Here is a 21,867-nt window from a genome sequence, read left to right as displayed (position 1 = left end):
TTTTTTTTTTTTTTTTTTTTTTTTTTTTTTTTTTTTTAATAATTGGTTTTTCCCTTTAGAAGGGAATTTAAAACTTCACTGCCGAGATATAACTAAGCGCAGTTCTGTTGGGCCCTGGGCAGAAATGGCTACTGTGTACCTCTTGCAGCCATTTGCTCCTGCCTAGTGTTTGGTCGTTATGCAGTATTATAGGGCAGACTTATATAGGGCCCTTCCTTTAGCCAAGACAGACAAGACAGAGTCCTGTAAATTTTGCTCGGCTCTGGAGGAAGTCTGTCCCCATTAGGGTATTATGTTGCTTTTACCTGGGACTTCCACTGCCCTACTGGGCACATTCTGTCTGTACAATGGAAGGGGGAGGTCTTGCTATGAAGGCAGTAGTTAAGACCCAGGAAAGCCCAGCACCTCTTCTTAAGAGTGGGTAATGGTGGTGAGGTTTCACCAGGGTCTGTTTCCCTCTTTGACTTCTTGTTTGTCTCTTTCAGGAAGTTAAACTCCCAGTGCAGGGGTATCACTGTGAGTCTGATCATGAACTGTTTACAAAACAGGAGTGGGTAACTTTTTGGTTGATGGAGGTGGTATAATTTGGGAGAAGAGTCTCTATCCAAGTGTGGCTCTGTGGAACTGAATGACCGCTGGGACAATTGTCTGTCCCCAGAGAAAGCTTCCTCTAGAGCTTTGGCAAAATAACTCTGAGCTGGGCTTTTTCAGACTTTTTCATAGTTTAGGAATTGGTGACCAGGAAGCTGTTGTGGAACATTGTCAGAAGAGTTAAAGCTCCCCTGAGTCAGAAGGTCAATTAAAATAACCTCCAAGGCTAGTTGATGAGCCTTCTTCCCTTTTGGTTCATCTTGTGCTGACCGTGGACACTGGTGAGATATTTTTTTACCAATGTTTAGTATTAAGAAACTGAAATGGGGAATTCCCTATGGTTCAGTGGTTAGGACTCGGCGCTTTCACTGCTGACGGCACGGGTTCAATCCCTGATCAAGGAACTAAGATCCTGCACAGTGCACTGCGTGGCTGGGGGAAAAAAAAAAAAGAAACTGAAATGTTTGAAAGAGGCACAACCCAGGATCATTTTGGTAGAATCGCAGTACTTGAACTCTTCACCAATTAAGGGCAAAAAGGGAAATTGTTAATTTAGCTCTGGTGCTTAGGTTTACAGGAACATAACCCTTAACTGACATCTGCCATCGTGATACCCGAGTGTGCTCAGCTCTGGGTAGAGTTCCTGCAATTATGCTTGTTAACTACTGAACAGTAACTGACCACTAGTCACTTTATACCCCTTAACTAACTCTGGGTCATACTCTCAATGGTTAATGGTGTGAGAGTTGAAATTCACTTTGTTACATCTGGGACGACCTCTCTTGATCTTGGGAAGGTCTGAAAAACATTGTGGTGTAAAGGTAATCTGTTTTTGTATTGACACTATTCACATTTCTTTAGCGCCTGCTGGATCTTTGGGCTGAATGAGGGGGTCCTGTATGGGGATGTGGGAATGGGGAGTGGGTGGGTGGAGGGTGTGTGGAGGACCCCTTGAGTTTGGGTTCTCTTCACAAAGGAATGTGAGTGGGTTTGAGGTCAGCCAGTTACCAACCTTGCTGATTGTCATGGTTTTGGGAAGTTGGCCGTCAGGCATATAAAATGTTGCCCGGTACAGGCATTTTTTCTTCCTCAGGGTCATTGCCCTTCATGCTGTTACTCTGGAGGGATTTATGGATGGCTGCATGCTCCTCCCTGCTCAGTCTGTCTTTTATCTTTGACTGAAGAGAAGGAAGCTCTCTGTGCCGAAAAGCAGGTAGTTCCAAAAGCTAAATGCTGGTCTCCCTCATGATTACTTTTCTAATGAGAATATATCTCCTTTAGTTAGCTGGTGGTTTCAATTAAGACTAGTTTACCAAACATACTCTTTCTCTGAAATCAATTGCAGGTGGCAATGTATAAGTAACTAAGAGCATTGAGAGCCACTAATATAAGAAACATGTTTTTAAGCTAAAGAAAAGAAATTTTTTAACTGAATATACTAAATCAAACTAAAACCCTCTGATGTGATTGAATTCTTCCACGGCTGTATTTTTCCATTTAATTCTTCCATGGCTATATTCTCCCGTAATCACAGATATGACCGGAGTTAGAATTCTCTATCCCTCGGAATTCACACGGGCACAAAGTTGGATTTACAGGGATGGGTTAATGTCAGGGAAGAGATGACCTATGAATTGCAACCACAACTTCAGGTTTTTGCCTCGTGTGAATAGTTCCCCGTCCTGCAGTCCTTCATCGCAAACAGCTCCATCTCATCGGAAAATGGGCAAGTCCTTGATACGGCGGTGGCAGATGTCCCTAGACACAGATCATGTATGCAAGAGACTTTGGGGATTCAGGCATCAAATGAAGCTGGCTTTTACCTTTTATGCCTTGTCTGTATTTTCCCTTGTCTAATACACTAAGGACGCTTACTCATTATGCTTGCTGCTCAATGTGTCTCTTCTGTTCAGATACTAAAATGTACCTGAATCAATCAAGAGCCACGTGGTAGGTTGGACGTTGGCATAGGTGATGGGACTCAGGGTGAGAAGCTGGTCTCTTTACCAGGTCACAGACTGTGGTAGTAGATTGTGCTGGTCATCTGACAGTGACAGACAGTTTGAAGGTCATTGATTTGCATGCACTACTCTGAGGCCTTGTATTGGAACCTTTTTTAAAAAAATAAAATAACATGTTAGTGGTTGGGGGTGTGTGTGAGTATGTGCACACATGTTGCGAGTAAGAATTACCAGATAACATCTCTCCCCTCCTTTCTTAATAACTTCTGAGTATCAAAAGACAGCCCAGCTCCTGTGTTACCTGTGTGGTTAAGGCCTCCGGACAAAATCAAGGTCACTGGGCTCTTAACAGGGGTTAAGTATGGGTTCAAGTTCTGTCCTCATCTTTAGTTATTCCTGCAGTGTTGATTAAATGAACTGTCTTAGGCAGGTGTTGTGCAAAACCCTTTGAGGTGGTTAATCAGGTGTTCGGCTGACAGATGAAGAAACTGGTTGAGAGAGATGAGCCTGGCTGGGGTCAAAAAGCCAGTCAGTGGTGGAAGGAGGATTTAAAGCCCAGTCTGCCTCACTCGCTTGCCCTATGTAGCAAGGAGGGTTCCACGTGGGTCAAGTACAGGGGAGTGCTCAAGCAAGGTTTGTGGCCCAAAGGTAGTGGAAGTGGGCGACGGGGAAAGAGATTGGAAGCTGCTGAGTGGATCTCTGATATTGCCATCACTTGGACCTTTGAGACCTCCCAGGACTAAACCAGGAGGAGGTAATATTTAGCGCTCACCCTGGGTCAGACAGAATGCCAAGTATTATGTATGCGTACCTCATTTAATCCTCAAAACAGCTCCAGTTTACAGATGAAAAAATGAGTGTGGTGAGGTTAAGCCTGCTCAGGGTTACACCGCTGGGATTCCAGCCCAGGTCTGTCTGCCTCCAAAACCCAAGCTGCCCTGGCCTGCTTCGTGTATGGACACTCAGGTTTCTCACATGGGGTAGGATATTTCATCCATAGGAAGCACCTCCTCTGAACTTTAAGGTCAAAAGCTCTTCTGGTTTTAAAAAATACTTCAGAAAGGACTTCTGGCTTCAGCTCAGGCATACAAAGAGTTTGGCAGTTGTCACTCCTGTCCTTACCACAAGGAAAAGCTGGGCAAACTGAAAGTCAGTGACTCTTTGGATCCATCAGAGAACTGAGTTTGCAGGGCCTACTGCCACCTAGAAATGTGGAGAGGTGAATGCAGAATCGCAGCCAAGATCTGCTTACCTGAAGCAGAAGCCACTGGAGCCAGAGCCGCTAGGAATACTCGCTGAATTGCTGGAGGCTGAGTGTGGACTAGCATGGGAGTAAGAAACCCCTGGGGGTCAGCCTAAGGACACCCCACACTCTCAGGGGTTTTACATCCTGGAACCCCACCTGGTTTTCATAGCTAATTGCTTTGGCAGGGAAAGGGGGAAGAGTTACCTTTGTAAAGTAAACTCAGAGCATTCTCCATAACAAAGGCCTGTTGGGGGGCTGGGAGGTTTACCAGAGTCTAACCCCACGTGGGGAAGAGCATTTCATACTAGTCCCCTCTAGCCTTCCTGTCTCATCCAAGTGTAGGGAGGGTAAAGTTGAAAACTCATGTTTTTCTGTACATTCTACTCACACTCTTGTGACACTAAATACGGGGTTTTTGTTTTTGTTTTTTGCGGTACGCGGGCCTCACTGTTGTGGCCTCTCCCGCTGCGGAGCACAGGCTCCGGACGTGAAGGCTCAGCAGCCATGGCTCACGGGCCCAGCCGCTCTGTGGCACACGGGATCTTCCCGGACCGGGGCACGAACCCGTGTCCCCTGCATCGGCAGGTGGACTCTCAACCACTGCGCCACCAGGGAAGCCCAATACGGGACGGGGTGGGGTTTCCACAATGACCAATTCTCCAACACCAGCTGGGTGTCCAACAATTCAGTTCAATTCTGACACTGTCTACCTGGAGTTACCATCAGATCCCACACGTTAAGGGCTCAGTCCACCAAGACTGCCCCTCCACTTCAGATGCCAATCACAAGTGCGGGCCTCGGGTACTTCTGACCTATGAATCAGGGGTTTCTACAACTCCTTGGTTTCGATAATTTGCTATAATGGCTCACAGAACTCAGGGAAACAGTTCACTTACTAGATTATTGGTTTATTGTAAAAGAAGACAACTTAGGAACAGCCAGACGGAAGAGATGCATAGGGCAAGGTATAGGAAGGGGTGTGGAGCTCCCATGCCACCCTCTGGGCACATCACTCTCCAGCACCATGGTGTGTTCACCAACTTGAAAGCTCTCCAACTCCCTAAATTAGGGTTTTTATAATGAAGGCTTTATTACATAGGCGTGATTGAGTGAATATTTTGGCCATTAGCGATTAACTCAACCCTTAACCCGTTACCTTCCTGGAGGTCAGAGGTTGAAAGGGGCTTGTTATGAATAACAAAAGCCACTCCTTTCACCTTCATCTTTCCAGAGCTGTTTCAGGAACAGGGACAAAAATTAGATATGACAAAAGAAGCTCCTATCACTCTTATCATTAAGGAAATTATAAGAGTTTTAGGAGCTCTGGCCAGGAGCTGGGAACAAAGACCAAACATATTTCTTATTCTTTATCACAGAGGGGGATTCAGAGGCAGGAAGGTCACAGCCCAAAGACACAGACGCACTAAAATACTGAAATTTCACCATAAAATTACAGAATGCTTCCCTGCTACCACACCTTACTACCACACCAACAGAACTCCAGTATAAGGATGCATTACAGCTAAAAGAGCTACAAAACACAGACTCTAGGGAAGCCCAAAGTCAAGAGAGACAAAAACAGACACTAGAGGAATTTGAAGCCTCTGGGGCCTACAGCTACAGCAAACAAACACAGCTCTACTTCTAGCCAGAATAACATAACCCCTCATAGTAGAGGCTTATTTACCTCAGTTCCTATTACATAATACAGCCAATAATGTCTAACTTTCAACAAAAAATTTTAAGTGTGCTAAAAAAGGTAAGGGAAAACCCCACAGTCTGATAAGACAAAGCACATATCAGAACCAGATTCAGATATTACACAGATGTTGGTGTTACCAGATAGAAAAATGATTAATATGTTAGAGTCCAGTGGTAAAAGTAAATATGCAAGAACAGATGGGTAATGTCAGCAGAGATAAGGAAACTAAGAAAGATTGAAAGGAAATGCTAGAAATGAAAAAGACTAACAAACAATGCCTCTGATGAGCTCATCAGTTGACACAGCCAAGGAAAGAATCAGTGAGTCTGGAGATAGGTCAATAGAAACTTCCCTACTGCAAAGCAGAGGGAAAAAAGAATGAAAAACAACAAAAACACCAAATAGAACATCCAAGAACTATGGGACAATTTCAGAAGAGGTAAAACATGCATAATTGGAATACCAGAAGGAGAACAAAAATGAGAGAATAAAGAAAAATATTAAAGTAATGTCAAGAACTTTCCAAAATTAATGACAGTCACTACACCACAGGTCCAGGAAGCTCAGAGAACACCAAGCAGTATAAATACCAAAAATATACACCTAGGTATATCTTATTCAAACTCTATAAACCAAAGACAAAGAAAATCTTGAAAGAAACCAGAAGAAAAAACCATCTTACCTATAGTGGAAAAAAGAGAGCTGACTACTCATCAGAAACCATGCAAGAGGAGACTGGAGTGAAATAAAGTGTTGAAAGATGCCTCCCAACCCCCAACCTAGAATTCTGTGTCTGGCAAAATTATCCTTCAAAAGTGAAGGAGAACGTTCTCAGATCAGTAGGAAATGCATCTCATCCAGCTTTTGCTTTTCAAGAAATTGAGGTCCAGAGCTCTCAAGTGGCTAAACTAGAAAGGAGTGGATCCCAAAATCTTTTTTTTTTTCCTTTTTGCAAGTCAGGTTTTTAATTTTGGTTTTTTTTTTTTAAGTCAATGTTAGAAATTGCTTAGTTCTAACCCTTCACTTTAAAACTGGAGAAGTTGAGAGAGCAAAACTGACATATTTGAGGTTGAACAGAAAGTTACTAGCCGACTTGGTGTTCAAACTCAGCTCTCCTGAATTATTTCCTACTGTAAGTTTGTTGTCTGAATGATTGAGTTTGAGCCTATATAAAATATTTTCCCTTGGCGGAGGGGAGAAAGACTTGATTCACAAATCGTGAAAACCTTAACGTTCCAACAGGAGCTTTAACGCTTAGGCGTAAGTGCCGGCTCCCACCGCCCGCCTAAGGAAAACTCTGCCAACCAGTACTACAAGTCCCAGGCCGCTCCGCGGCGTGCGCGCTGACCGCCGGGAGGCGTCTCCTGTGAGTCTGCGCGGGAAGTGGAAATCGGCGCGGAGGAGAAGCGGCGAGAGGGCCGCCCGGGCGGCGTCAGCTTAGCTCGTTTCTACTCGCTGCTGGGCTCGCGGCCGGCGGTCCGGCCCCTCCGCCGCAGCCGCCATGTCCATGAAGGGCCGCTTCCCGATACTCCGCACCCTGCAGTACCTTGGCCAGGGAGACATAGTGTTCAAGGAGTCGGTGAAGGTCATGACGGTGAACTACAATACGCACGGGGAGTTGGGCGAGGGCGCCAGGTCAGTCCGAGCCGCCGGGTCCCACCAATAACTTGCGAGTCATTGAGACCTGGCGCTGCGCTGGCGCCAGGGCCCACATTGCACGGACGGGCAGCTGCCCCGGGTTCCACAGCAGAAGAGGACCTCAGGGCCGCGTCGCGCTGGGTGGGGGCAGCGCTGACGGGGAGGCCGAAGCCTCCTCAGCCACCCGTGCCCCGCGGGCGGCACGCGGTCCGGGTGGAGCCCAGCCCGGGGCGACCGACCCGCTGGGGTCCGGGCTCTTCCACCTGCTGGCTTTGGGAGAGTTGCTTTTCCTCAGTGTTGCGACCAAGGTGATACCTATGTCCCAGGGCCGATTTGGGGGTGCAGTGGCAGGGGTAACAGCTGCTGGCATTTATTGAGTCCTCGTACGTGCAGCGCGTTTCTGAATGCTTCTCGTGCACTAGCTCGTTTGATTTCTACAGAAACCTCGCTGTTCTCTTCACTCCAGGGTTGAAGGAACGCAGGAGGTTAAGGAACTGGCTTGTCCAGGGTACCATAGTCAGCTGGTGAGGGGGCGGTTCTGAAAGGGGGCTTCGTTCTCGAAGGGCTCGTGACCCTTAGAGTGAAGTGAGTGTCTGTGAGCTGCGCAGCGGCCCCCGCCCCAACTCCTTAACGCTTTTCAGCCCGCAGCAGAGTCGGGACTCATTGAATGGATCTTGCAAGTGAAAGGTTTGAACTGAACCTTGAGGCAGCAGCAGTGCTTTGGGCTTTTCAGGTGTTAGGCGTAAATTTACTGAGTGCCTCGTGCTGTTGCTGGGAATTCGAGTCCTGTCTTTCAGAAACTTTGGGATTGGGTGTGTGGGATGGATCAGAGTGAGCCTGGAGAGCAACTCCCTGTGTGGAGGGTGGTCCCGCCATGGCGCGGCCTTCAGTGCAGGGCTGTTCAGGAGAGCCAGCAGCTACCCCCTAGCCGTTTGCTTTCCACAGGTCAGCGCAAGAACTTGAACCTACTTGCGTGGGGTCAGCTGGGATGAGGGCTTCCTAGAAGACTCAGTCTTAGGGCTGAATAGGTACCCAGATACTCCTGCATAACCAACTTTGCATCCATCCATCCATCTATCCGCACCAGGAGTCACAGGGCAGAGGCCAGGCAGGTACAAACAAAGGAGGGAGACAGTCTGGATGGGCCTGCAGTAAACTTAAAACGTGCCCTGCCTCACGGGGCCATTCACTGCTTGGCTACATCTTAGCTCTTTGGGCTCCAGGGAGAATTTCTGACTTATCAAGGAGCCAGAAATTCAGATTTTTATGTAAATCTTTGGTTTTTAAATGGTCAGCCAATCAAAATAGGCCTGCACATACTCGCATGCTCAAGTATTTGAATACTCTCTGGGTAAATAGGAGCCAAACAGCCATTCTGCGTTTCACTGTTCCTAGTGATAAGGGCTTGGCTGTCCCACTGGTGCCCTTCAGGTTTGAGCCTGTCAGACGTGCTCTTTGTAGCCCCACCGGCCTTTCTTTGCTTGTTCATGTGCCTCCGGCACTTCATCTGGCCCTCCATTCCAAGTGCCAGTGGCCAGTACAGCACCGGGCTAGCAAGTCGTAGGGTATTTGCTGGGTGTGTGGGGAGCTGCCTTATTCAGAGTCTGGGAGCTAAGTTCCTCCTCACCTCTGCCAGGTGTTCTTGCCCTTAAGATGCAATGGGAGAAGTAACAGCTGATGGAATTTATTGAGTTCTGCGTGCAGCCTTGTGCCTCAGGATCCAGGTGAATTTGATAGTGATGGAGCCCAATGCTCACAGCCCTGATTGTTTGACTTACTGGTCATGTGACCCAGGGCAGTTTACTTTTCTGGCCGTTTTTTAAAAATTAATTAATTAATTAATTTTTGGCTGCGTTGGGTCTTCATTGCTGCACGCGGGCTTTCTCTAGTTGTGAAGCCCTGCGTGTGTCTTTTTGAATTATGGTTTTCTCTGGGTATATGCCAGTAGTGGGATTGCTGGGTCATATGGTAATTATTTTTAGTTTTTTAAGGAACCTCCATACTGTTCTCCATAGTGGCTGTATCAATTTACATTCCCACCAACAGTGCAAGAGGGTTCCCTTTTCTCCACACCCTCTCCAGCATTTATTGTTTGTAGATTTTCCGATGATGCCCATTCTAACCCGTGTGAGGTGATACTCATTGTAGGTGATACCTCATTGTTTTTTTAAAATTTATTTATCTATTTATTTATTTTTGGCTACGTTGGGTCTTCGTTGCTGTGCGTGAGCTTTCTCGAGTTCTGGGGAGTGGGGGCTACTCTTCGTTGCGGTGTGTGTGCTTCTCACTGTGGTGGCTTCTCGTTGTGGAGCACGGGCTCTAGGCGCGCAGGCTTAGTAGTTGTGGTGCACGGGCTTAGTTGCTCTGCGGCATGTGGGATCTTCCTGGGCTCGAATCCGTGTCCCCTGCTTTGGCAGGCAGATTCTTAACCACTGTGCCGCCAGGGAAGCCCCCTCATTGTAGTTTTGATTTGCATTTCTTTAATAATTAGTGATGTTGAGTATCTTTTCATATGCTTCTTGGCTATCTGTATGTCTTCTTTGGAGAAGTGTCTACTTAGGTCTTCTGCCCATTCTTTGATTGGGTTTTTTTTTTTTATATTGAGCTGCATGAGCTGTTTGTCTGTTTTGGAGATTAATCCTTTGTCCATTGATTCGTTTGCAAATATTTTCTCCCATTCTGAGGGTTGTCTTTTCGTCTTGTTTATGGTTTCCTTTGCTGTGCAAAAGCTTTTAAGTTTCATTAGGTCCCATTTGTTTATTTTTGTTTTTATTTCCATTACTCTAGGAGGTGGGTCAAAAAAGATCTTGCTGTGTTTTATGTCCAAGAGTGTTCTTCCTATGTTTTCCTCTAAGAGTTTTATAGTGCCTAGTCTTACATTTAGGTATTTACTCCATTTGGAGTTTATTTTTGTGTATGGTGTTAGGGAGTGTTCTAATTTCATTCTTCTTTTTATATATAAATTTATTTATTTTGAATTTTTAAATTTTTGGTTGCGTTGGGTCTTCGTTGCCACACGTGGGCTTTCTCTGGTTGTGGTGAGCGGGGGCTACTCCCGGCTGCGGTGCACAGGCTTCTCGTTGCAGTGGCTTCTCTTGTTGTGGAGCACGGGCTTTAGGCACAGGGCTTCAGTAGTTGTGGCACGTGGGCTCAGTAGTTGTGGTACATGAGCTCTAGAGCGCAGGCTCAGTAGTTGTGGCTCACGGGCTCTAGAGCGCAGGCTCAGTAGTTGTGGTGCACGGGCTCAGTTGCTCCACGGCATGCGGGAATCTTCCCGCGTCAGGGCTCGAACCCGTGTCCCCTGCATTGGCAGACAGATTCTTAACCACTGCGCCACCTGGCAAGCCCTAATTTCATTCCTTTACATGTTGTCCAGTTTTCCCAGCACCACTTATTGAAGAGGCTGTCTTTTCTCCATTGTATATCCTCCAGAGGCAACAACTTTCAACTCTAACCATTTGATTAGAGTTTTACTCCCGTATAGTTAAATACCATACTTAGAGAGCTCCTCCTTACTTTCTTAGCTTTAGGCTTTATCTGTTGACTTGTCACTGTGGAAGGCAAGGATTTAGCTCTTCAAGAAGCATTGCTGTTCCCTACCCCAGCACATGCATACTACTCGACCCCCCGCCCCATCCTCCCAATATAGTCATTTAAGAATTTTGGATAAATCAGTATTCACTGTTAAATTATTATGACTTTGTAAACACTGTACACAGTTGAGTCAAATACTTTCATTATTTTTCCTTTTTGTTTTTGCAGTTTTTTGTTTTCCCTGGGGTTATTGTCATTGCTTTTGTTTTAACTGCAGATTCTGCCCCAATTATGGACACCTCCCCAAGCAAATGTCACACAGTCAGGCCTTCTGTTGATCCTATCTTTTTCTTCTTGAGAATAAACTACAAGCTGCTATCTGGACTGGTTGTCCTGCGTTGCCATCATGTTGGCATAAACACTGAGGCACACAGCAGTAACTTGCTCTGGGTTATATACAGCTGGTAAGTGGTGAAGCCAGGCAGCCACGCTTCTACCCGTGTACCACTCGCACCTTTCCATCGTCTGGTATGGGGAGCAGGGTGGCAGCAGGAAGCAGAGAATGCATTTAAATTCAGGTCATTGGGGAGGCTTTAATCAAGAGACTAATTGCAAAGGTGCAGGCAGAATCTTAACCACTGTGCCACCAGGGAAATCCCTTGCAAAGGTTTTAATGTAATCAAATTGATCTGTGTTTTAAACCTTCTGAGTTGAGAGGTTTCTCCACTCCTAGATTGTAAAAGTATTCCCCATGTTTGTTTTCGTGGTTTCATTTATTTTTAAATTGTGGTGTCATTTACATAAAGTGCTCACCTGTAGATACACAGCTTCTCATATGAGTGCACTGCAGCTGTCACACCAGTCAAGACCGAGGACATTTCATGGTTTCATTTTTATATTTATACTTCTGTTTTGGTGAGTTTTAGGCTAATATGCAGCATGAGGTAGGAATATAGATTTCTTTTCCCTAAAATGACAAACCAAGAGTCCCAACACCCACATTCAGACAACACGTTAGTGGATTCCTGAGACCTGCTTTTCCTACCTCCACCTTTTCGCGGTGGGGCAGGGTCCTCTTAGAATCTGATGAGAGTTCTGGACTTTCTCTTTAGAAGAAAATACAGGTGCATACAATTTTAGGTTAAAAACTCTCATGGGTTTAATTTCTTCTGTTTTGCAGGAGATTCGTGTTTTTCAACATACCTCAGATCCAGTATAAGAACCCCTGGGTACAGATCATGATGTTTAAGAACATGACGCCAACACCCTTCCTGCGGTTCTATTTAGGTGAGTGCAGGGCCCTCTGCCATGGCCCAGGCCTGACTTGCCTCCCATGTTCCCCCTGTGTGGCAGTCAGCGGGGGCTGAGATGGGAGCACTTGTAAACCTACGTTGGTCCTGTCACCTTGGCTCTTATACCTGGCACACAGTGACTGCACAGATCTGGTCTGTCCCTCTCCAGCCGCATCTCCTGTTGCTGCCACATCTCCTACATATGCCTCATGTCATATGGGCTAGTCTTTCCAAATTCCCTTGCCGCACTGTGCTTTGTTGCCTTTGCTCATGTCGGTTCCTTTGCTGGAAATCCCCTTTCTACTTTTCTTTGCTTAATTAAAAAATAAATCCTTTGGGACTCAGCTTGGGCACCATTTCACTCAGGAAACCTTACCTACACCTTAGATTGGACTCTCCCTTCTCTCAGGGCACGTCTCTCAGTGCTGGCCACATTTTCTTGAACAGTGTATGTGTCTGCGTGTGTCCTCTATGGACCTTATGCATTTACATGATGCTCTCCTGTCCCTGTGAGGAGCAAACATGAAGATATATTCAGTTAAATTGGGCTCAGTGCCTGGAAGTCAGAAGACCATATATTCTAGCCCAACTCTCTACTCAGTCATTCTGATCCTGAGCGAGTAATGTTCCCGCTTACATATTTCTAGGGGAAGGCAAAACATCTTCCTTACACGGTTACGAGAATCAAATGAAGTATAGACTGGGAAATTCGTCAGGAAAGAAAATGATGATGTTCTTTCATTCGTTCAGCAAATATGTATCAAGTTCCTGTTAGGACCCAGGCACTGTTCTAGGTGCTTGGGGTGTCAGGGAGCCATACAAACAAAGATCTCTAGCCTTGTAGAGATGATATTCCAGCAGGAGGAGATAGAATGAACAAGAAACTCAATAACATGGTTTGTTAGAAGATGAGTGCTATGGAGAAAAGAAAAATAGAGCAAGGTGGAGGCGAGGAGAATGGTGGTGGTTGGCAATTTCGTGTATATATTTCGTGTTGGTGTTTTAAAAAATTAACTTTATTGAGGTATAATTTACCCATAATAAAATGGACAGTTCTCACGTGCATGGAGTGATGAGTTCTGATAGATGTGATGGGCCTGTGTCACTGTTTCCCAGTGAAGACCCAAAAAGTCTCCCAGTACTGCTTTCCAGTTCCCAGTCCCAAGAGGGGACTGTCAGCAGTTCTTTTTTTTTTGGCTGCACTGTACAGCTTGTGGAATCTCAGTTCCCCGACCAGGGATTGAACCCAGGCCCTCAGCAGTGAGCACAGTCCTAACCACCGGGGCCGCCAGGGAATTCCCTCTGTTAGCAGTTCTTTCACCATAGACTAGCTAGTTTTGTTTCAGAACCTAATATAGAATCTCACAGTATACGTTCTTTCGTGTCTGGTTTTCACTTGTCTTTTTGAGATTCATCCACGTTATGTGTATCAGTAGCTTACTCATTTTTATTGCTACGTAGTGCTCCATTATCAGAACATACCACAGTTTATCCATTCATTTGTTGATGAACATTTGCGTTTTCTATAGATGCCAAGACAGAGCTACAAGTATGAGGTTTATTGGAGATGGGGGGCAGGCAGGGAGTCTTCAGATGGCAAAGCACGTCTGACATCTCTGGAAGGAGGTCTGGCCAGGAGACGCCTCAGATGAGAAAGTCGGGGCCGGTCGGTAGGAAGCTCTGGCTGCATGTTGGGCAGAAGCGGCAGGTCCTGGACGTGGACCTGGGAGAGCCGGGTGGGCTTGGCTCTGCTGCTGCTGCAGCGGGTCTCAGAGACTCCTGCAAGGAGGGTCTTGCTCGAGGTGGGTGTTAGCGGCTGCCTGCCGAGGGTGGTTTTGGGAAGGTGCATGTCGCTGTGGACCTAGGTGTTCGGTTCTCCTGGGCACAGGCTCAGGATGGGCTTGCTGGGCCACAGAATAGGCACGTGACCTTCTTAGAAACCACCCAGACAGGCCTCCAAAATGGTTATGCCATTTGTCCCTGCAGTCCGCAGGGTGAGGGGTCCTGCTGGCCCCCCATCCTCACCCAAACTGGTCCTGTTGCTCATCTGCATTTCCTGTGGCCGCTGTAAGATCACCACGAGGTTGGTGGCTTAAAGCAATACAGATTTCTTTTCTTAGTTTTGTAGGTTTGAAGTCCAACATGGGCTAAAATCAAGGTGTTCGCAGAGCCTTCCTTCCTGGAGGCGCTAGGGATGAATCCATTTCCATGCCTTTTCCAGCTTCTAGAGGCCCCCACATTCTTAATTTATTTATTTTTAAATTCTTTCTTTCTTTCTGTCTGTCTTATTTTTGGCTGTGTTGGGTCTAAGTTGCTGCGCGTGGGCTTTCTCTAGTTCCGGCGAGTGGGGGCTGCTTTTCTTTGGGGTGCGTGGGCTTCTCATTGCGGTGGCTTTTCTTGTTGCGGAGGACGGGCTCTAGGCGTGCGGGCTTCCGTAGTTGTGGCTCGCGGGCTGTAGAGCACAGGCTCAGTAGTTGTGGTGCATGGGCTTGGTTGCTCTGCAGCGTGTGGGATCTTCCCAGACCAGGGCTTGAACTTGTGTCCCCTGCACTGGCAGGCGGATCCTTAACCACTGCGCCACGAGGGAAGCCCGAGACCCCTACATGCTTTGGCTCGTGGTCCCTTCCTCCATCCTCGAAGCCAGCTGCGTTCGTGTCTGGCCCTCTCCAACAGTCACACGTCCCTCTGACCACAGCCCAGGAGGGTCTCCAACTTTAAGGACCTTGTGATTAATGGGGCTGTCAGATTATCCAGGAGAATCTCCCCATTTCTGGGTCCTTAGGTTTAATTTCATCTGTAGAGGCCCCTTGGCCACGTCAGGTGTCATATTCACAAGTTCTGGGGGACTAGGTTGGGGTATCTTTGGGGGCCATTCTTGTCATCACATAAGTCTTTTCAGCCATTCCAGTGCCTGTATATCTCCTTGACATTTTAATTTGCATTTCCCTGTATCTTTCCATGTGCTTATTGGCCATTCATTTATTTCTTTTGTAAAGAGTCTGTTTGGATCTTTCGTCCATTAAAAAAAAATAGTGGGGGGCTTCCCTGGTGGCGCAGTGGTTGAGAGTTCACCTGACAATGCAGGGGACATGGGTTCGTGCCTTGGTCTGGGAAGATCCCACATGTCACGGAATGGCTAGGCCCGTGAGCCATGGCCACTGAGCCTACGCGTCCGGAGCCTGTGCTCCGCAACGGGAGAGGCCACAACAGTGAGAGGCCTGCGTACCGCAAAAAAAAAAAAAAAGTGGGGGCTCTTTTCTTGTTGAGTTGTTTATATATTCTGTATTCAGTTCCTTTGTCAGATGTATTGTGAATATTTTCTGTCTGTGGCTGCCTTTTCATTTTCTTAATGGTGTCTTTTGAAGAGCAGAAATTTTAATTTTGATGAGTTCCAGCTTATCAGTTGTTTTCTTTTATGTTTAGTATGTTATGTTTAGTACTTTTTGTGTCCTGTCCAAGAAATCTCTGCCTACCCCGAAGTCACAAAGATTTTTCTCCTGTGTTTCAAAACTGGGAGAGTCCTAGATTTACATTTAGGTCTGTGATCTCGTTATTTGTGTATTAAGTGAGATAAGGATTGAGGTTCATTTTAGGTGTTTTAGATTTGGGATATTCAGCTGTTATAGCACCTTATTTAATTTCCTTGGCACCTTTGTCAGAAAAATTGACCATGAATGGATAAACAAAATCCGTATATTCATTCAGTGGAATATTATTCAGCCATGAAAAGGAATGAAGTACTGGCACATGCTACAACACGGATGAACCTTGAAAACATGCCAACGGAAAGAAGGCAGATGCAAAAGGCCATATAGTGTATGATTCCATTTGTGTGGGGTGTCCAGAACAGACAAAGCCATAGGGATAGGAAGTGGTTGTCAGGGGCTGGGGCTGGGGTGGTGTGGGGAATAGGAAGTGACTGCTTACTAGGTACAGGGTTTCTGTTTGGAGTCATGAGAAAGTGCTGGAACCTAGATAGTAGTGATGGATGCACAACATTGTGAAGGCATTAAAACCCACCAAATTTTACACTTTAAGCTGGTTAAAATGGGAGAATTCCCTGGAGGTCCAGTGGTTAGGACTCCGTGCTTTCACTGCCGAGGGAGCGGGTTTAATCCCTGGTCAGGGAACTGAGATCCTGCAAGCTGCATGGCACAGCAAAAAAAAAAAAACAGAAGTGTAATTGATGTACAGTAACATTATGTAAGTTACAGGTGTACGATATAGTGATTCGCAATTGTTAAAGGTTATGCTCCATTTATAGTTGTTATAAAATATTGGCTATATTCCCCATATTGTACAGTATATCTTTGTAGCTTATTTTATATATAATAAATATATATATAATAGTTTGTACCTCTTACTCCCCTACCCCTATGTTTCCCCTCCCTCCTTCCCTCTCCCCACTGGTAACCACTAGTTTGTTCTGTCTGTGAGTCTGCTTCTTTTTTGTTATATTCACAAGTCTGTTGTATTTTTTAGATTCCACAAATAAGTGCTATCATACAGTATTTGTCTTCCTCTGACTTAATTTCACTTAGCATGATGCCCTCCAAGTCCATCTATGTTGCTGCAGATGGCAAAATTTCATTCTTTTTTATGGCTAATATCCCATTGTGTGTGTGTGTATAGTACAGCTTTATCCATTCATCTGTTGATGGGCATTTAGGATGCTTCCATATCTTGGCAATTATAAATAATGCTGCTTTAAATATTGGGGTGCATGTATCTTTTTGAATTAGTGTGGTTTTTTCGGGTATATACTCAGGAGTGGAATTGCTGGGTCATGTGGTGGTTCTATTTTTAGTTTTTTGAGAAACCTCCATACTGTTTTCCATAGTAGCTGCACCGATATACAGTCCCACCAACTGTGTACAAGGGTCCCCTTTTCTCCACATCCTCACCAACCTTTGTTATTTGTGGTCTTTTTGATGAATGCCATTCTGACAGGTGTGAGGTGATATATGTCATTGTGGTTTTTTGAGTTGCATTTCCCTGATGATTAGGTATCTTGAGCATCTTTTAATGTGCTTGTTGGCCATCTGCATTTCCTTTTGGAAAAATGTCTATGCAGTTCTCCTGCCCATCTTTTAATCAGGTGAAGTATTTATTTATTTACTTGGCTGTGCCAGGTGTTTGTTGCCACAAACTTTTAGTTGCGGCATGCGAACTCTTAGTTGCAGCATGTGGGATCTAGTTCCCTGACTAGGGATCGAACCTGGGCCCCTTGCATTGGGAGCGCAGTCTTAATCACTGGACCACCAGAGAAGTCCCTCATTTTGTTTTATGTTTTCCTTTGCTGTACAGAAGCTTTTTTTTTTTTTTGGCGGTACGCAGGCCTCTCACTGTTGTGGCCTCTCCCATTGCGGAGCACAGGCTCCGGACGCGTAAGCCCAGTGGCCATGGCTCACGGGCCCAGCTGCTCCGCAGCATGTGGGATCTTCCCGGACCAGGGCACGAACCCATGTCCCCTGCATCGGCAGGCGGACTCTCAACCACTGCGCCACCAGGGAAGCCCCTGTACAGAAGCTTTTAAATTTAATTAGGTCCCATTTGTTTATTTTTGCTTTTACTTCCTTTGTTTTAGGAGACAGATCCCCCCAAAATATTGCTGCGATTTATTTCAAAGAGTGTTCTATGTTTTTTCTAGGAATTTTATGGTAGCTAGTGTTTATATTTAGGTCTTTAATCCATATTGTTTATTTTTGTAGATGGTGTTAGAAAATGTTTTAATTTCATTCTTTTACATGTAGGTGTCCAGTTTTCTCAGCGCCACTTATTGAAGAGAGTGTCTTTTCTCCATTGTATGTTCTTGCCTCCTTTCTGGTAGATTAATTGACCATAAATGCGTGGGTTTATTTCTAGGCTCCCTATTCTGTTCCACTGGTCTATGTGTCTGTTTTTTTGTGTGCCAGTACCTTACAGTTTTGAATACTGTAGCTTTCTGGTGTAGCCTGAAGTCAGAAAGCATGATTCCTCCAGCTCTGTTCTTCTTTCTTAAGATTGTTTTGGCTATTCGAGTTTATTTCTGAACTCTTCATCCTCTTTAACTGAGGTATACGTCTGTCCTTATGCTAATAGCACACTGTCTTGGTTTTTGTATTTCATAATATGTCTTAAGATCAGGAAGTGTAAATCCAACTTTGTTCCCCACCCCCCTTTTTTTTCCCAAGATTAATTTGGCCCTTGTAGGTTCTTTGTATTTCCATTCTGACTTTAAAATCTGCTTGCCAGTTTCTAGAAAAAAAGCTTGCTGGGATTTTGTTCGGAATTATATTATAGATCACTGAGGATAATGAACATTTAAAAAAAATTTATTTTTGGCTGCACTGGGTCTTCGTTGCTGTGCACTGACTTTCTCTAGTTGTGGCGAGCGGGGGCTACTCTTCGTTGTGGTGCGCGGGCTTCTCATTGCAGTGGCTTCTCTTGTTGCGGAGCACAGACTCTAGGCGCGCGGGCTCAGTAGTTATGGTGCACAGGCTTAGTTGCTCCGAGGCATGTGGGATCTTCCTGGACCAGGGCTCGAACCCGTGTCCCCTGCATTGGCAGGCGGATTCTTAATCACTGTGCTGCCAGGGAAGTCCCTGGACATTTTAATAATATTGAGTATGTTTTGTGACTACTGTAAATGGTATTTTTAAATTTTCATTTTTCAGTTCTTTGGTTAGCACCAAACAACTTTGTAGAAGTACAGCTGATTTTGTACATGGGCCTTGTGTCTTGCAATCTTGGTAATTCATATTTCTAGAAGTTTTTATTTTCTAAATTCCTTAGGATTTTCTACATACACAGTCATTACATCTGCAAATAAAATTCTTCCTTTCCAGTCATTTAATTATTTTTGTGTGTGTCTTAATTCACTAGCTGATGTGGCTGTAAAATTTTGCATTTTTACCAGTAATTTAGGAAAGTTCCAGTTACTCTGCATCCTCACTAGCACTTGGTATTGTGTTTAAAAAAATTTTGGCCACCTTAATATCTCACTGTAGTTTTATTTTGTATTTTCCTAATGACTGATGATATTGAGTATCTTTTCATGTGCTTATTGTTATCCATTTTTGTTGTTGTTAAATGTTTATTCAGATATTTTGCCCATTTTTTTCTTTGGATTGTCTTTTTGACATTGAATTGTGAGAGTTCTTTAGTCAGGCTACAAGTCCTTTATCAGATATATGCTCTTCTTCCTCACTGAGTTGTCTTGTCATCTTTGCTGAAAATAAGTTGCCCATAAATTTAATAAGTTTATTTCTAGACTCAGTTCAGTTCCATTGCTCTAGGCTGTTCCTTTTGCTCAAGTACCACACAGACTTGATTACTGTAGCCTGTGGTAAAATTGAAATTGGGAAGTGAATGTTCTCCCATTTTCTTGTTTGTCAAGGTTGTTTTGGCTGTTTTGCGTCCTCTGCATGAATTTTAGGCTCAATTTTTCAGTTTTCTACAAAAACACCTGCTAGGATTTTAGATAGGGATTGACTGAATCCATAGACTGATTTGGGGAGGATTGCCGTCTTAACAATATTAAATCTTTCTATCCATGAACATGGAGTTTCTATTTAAAATAGTATGTATGCTTTTGTACATACCTGAAGTTTATGTGTGCTCACATCTAAAGAAATACGGAAAAAGGGCAGCATAATTGGTTACATAAACACTTGTTTGACCGTTAAAATGTTTTTCCTCTAAAAGCAAATCCCAAGTCACCACCATTTGAGGCCAGGGAGTGCCTTGCTGTGTTCTCAGCTTTCTTCCCCCCCTTTTCCTCCTGTTTCCAGATTCCGGGGAGCAAGTCCTTGTGGACGTGGAGACCAAGAGCAATAAGGAGATCATGGAGCACATCAAAAAGATACTGGGGAAGAATGAGTGAGTTGTTGGGCTTGACCTGGAGAGGTGCAAACGTCTCGGCCCAGAGATTTGAGAGGGAGGAGATGGGCGCACTGGGAGGGGTGTTGAGAGGGCGGACTCTGGCGGGAGCCTCGGATGCTGACCAGAGAGCGGGCCAGAGAGCGGGCCGGAGTCTGTGCGCCTGAACCTCTGAGCTGCAGCTCCCTGCACCGTGAAGATAAAGATGGTCCTTTCCTCCTGGGTCCACGGGAAGCTGAGAGGCATCTGAAATGCGCGCCCTTGTGGCTGTGACCATGTCCCTCTTGGGGAATCTCAGCTTGGAGCAAGTGGGTGACCAACCCCAGGGCCTGCTGTGACACATTCCTTTTCTTCCCATGAATGGAGGGAGGGAGGGGAGGGAGGGAAGATGGGAAAGTCTGTCTTGAGAAAGCACACGAAGGCACTTCCAGGCCCCTTGGTCCTGATTGCCTGTCCTCAGAGCTGGGGTCACCCACCCCTTGCTACCCTTCACCGGGCTGCAGGCCTTCCTGCGCATCCCCAAGCCCCGGAGGCCCGGGGGGAGTAGGGAGCAGCGTAGGAGGTCTCCCTGGCAGATGCTGGGGCTCACTCGGCTGAGAAGTCCCCCACTTCCCAGCAGCTTGGAGCTGTGTCACCCACGCCTTGTTGCTGTCTGTGTTCTTTGGCAGGGAAACCCTCGAGAGAGAGGAGCAGGAGAAAAAACAGCTTTCTCACCCAGCCCACTTTGGCCCCCGAAAGTATTGCCTGCGGGAGTGCATCTGTGAGGTGGAGGGGCAGGTGCCCTGCCCGGGCCTGGTGCCATTGCCCAGGGAAATGACAGGGAAGTACAAAGCAGCTCTGAAAGCCAGTGCCCAAGACTGAGGCCCCAGAAAAGCCCCTGGTCCTATTCCCCGAAAGACTGAAAATCTCTTTGCAATAAAAGGGTCTCCTTTACACACTTGTGTAAAAGTGTATGGGGGGAGGGGAGGAGTTGGGCTGTAGCCAAGCTGCCCAGTGAACACCCTGCGCCATCAGGGCAATAAATGCTTCAGGATCACTGAGCAGTGTGGCATGAATCCGGTCTGATAGGCCTTTGTAGGGACAGGGCTTTGGGGTCGGGAAGGTGTAAGGCCGCAGCCTGGTGACATCTCGTCTCAGTCCTGCAGCCCTTTCCTGGTCTCTACTGGCTTCGACTCTTCTTCCAGGCCTTGCTCTGGAGAATAATGAAGAACTGCCGCGTCGGGATCTGGCCGGAGCTGTCTGGCTGGTGGTATAGACGTCATCTCCAGTGAGGCTCTTTGGAATTTTTCAGAAATCCCAGGGCAAGCCTGTGTGCAGCGCTCGCTTTTTAAACTAAAGCCAACTGACCACTGGGGCGAGGCTGTGCCAGAGGCCAAGAGGTCCCAGTGGAGGCTCAGACCTGCCTCCCTGGCAAGGAGAGGGCGCCCCCCGGTGGAGGGCGCTACCGTCTGGCTTGGTCAGCCTTCATTTACTGAGGTTTGGAAGAGGGTGTGAGGTGTCACTGGGGGTCTGCCTGGGAGTTCTTTCTTTACAGGACACTGATGTTGCTGTCACTTCAGTTGTGTTGGTTTCATTCCTCAGGAGACACCAGGGCCCTTTAGGGTCACCTTAAGATTAGGTTTACTTGGTCAGGAGTGAAGGACTTGGGCTGAAGCCGAAAGCTCCCTGTGAGATGGGAAGAAAGGTAGTCCTTGTCCCAGCGTGCGACTGGGATGTTTTATATTAAGTGTTGCAGGCTACCTCATTAAATTGGGGGAAGTTTGGCTCCTTTCACATACAGTGCTCAGGTTATGTGATTTTGTACCAGACCTGTGTTCGGGGTGATGGTGTAAACGTCGGGGTTGGGGGGAGGTGGTCATGTGGGTCTGATGTATAATGGGTAGCTGTCCTGAATGACCACAGGCTTATGAGGGTTGTTTAACTGAAATTCAACACTTTGGTGTTCTCTCCCCCGTCACCATTTCCGAGGGCGGCTAGAAAAACCTGTCCCCCATCCTAATCCCTCCCTGGGTGCTGGTCTCAGTTCCTGCCATGTTTCTGATA

At 46.1% G+C, this 21,867-nt stretch overlaps 1 protein-coding gene across 1 annotated transcript; it reads left to right on the top strand.

Moving 5' to 3' along the window:
• The first annotated feature begins 6,870 nt into the window (after positions 1 to 6,870).
• Positions 6,871 to 20,864, top strand: MRPS25 (mitochondrial ribosomal protein S25). Its single transcript, XM_024756436.1, has 4 exons — positions 6,871 to 7,135; positions 11,853 to 11,959; positions 19,737 to 19,824; positions 20,493 to 20,864. The coding sequence occupies exons 1-4, from the start codon at positions 7,002 to 7,004 to the stop codon at positions 20,683 to 20,685; spliced, it is 522 nt and encodes a 173-aa protein (XP_024612204.1). The 5' UTR covers positions 6,871 to 7,001; the 3' UTR covers positions 20,686 to 20,864.
• Positions 20,865 to 21,867: the final 1,003 nt, after the last annotated feature.

Source organism: Neophocaena asiaeorientalis, unplaced genomic scaffold (assembly GCF_003031525.2).
Source record: "Neophocaena asiaeorientalis asiaeorientalis breed wild unplaced genomic scaffold, Neophocaena_asiaeorientalis_V1.1 scaffold392, whole genome shotgun sequence".
Lineage (NCBI taxonomy): Eukaryota > Metazoa > Chordata > Mammalia > Artiodactyla > Phocoenidae > Neophocaena > Neophocaena asiaeorientalis.
Note: the sequence above shows the minus strand (reverse complement) of the source record. Positions and strands in the feature narration are given on the sequence as shown.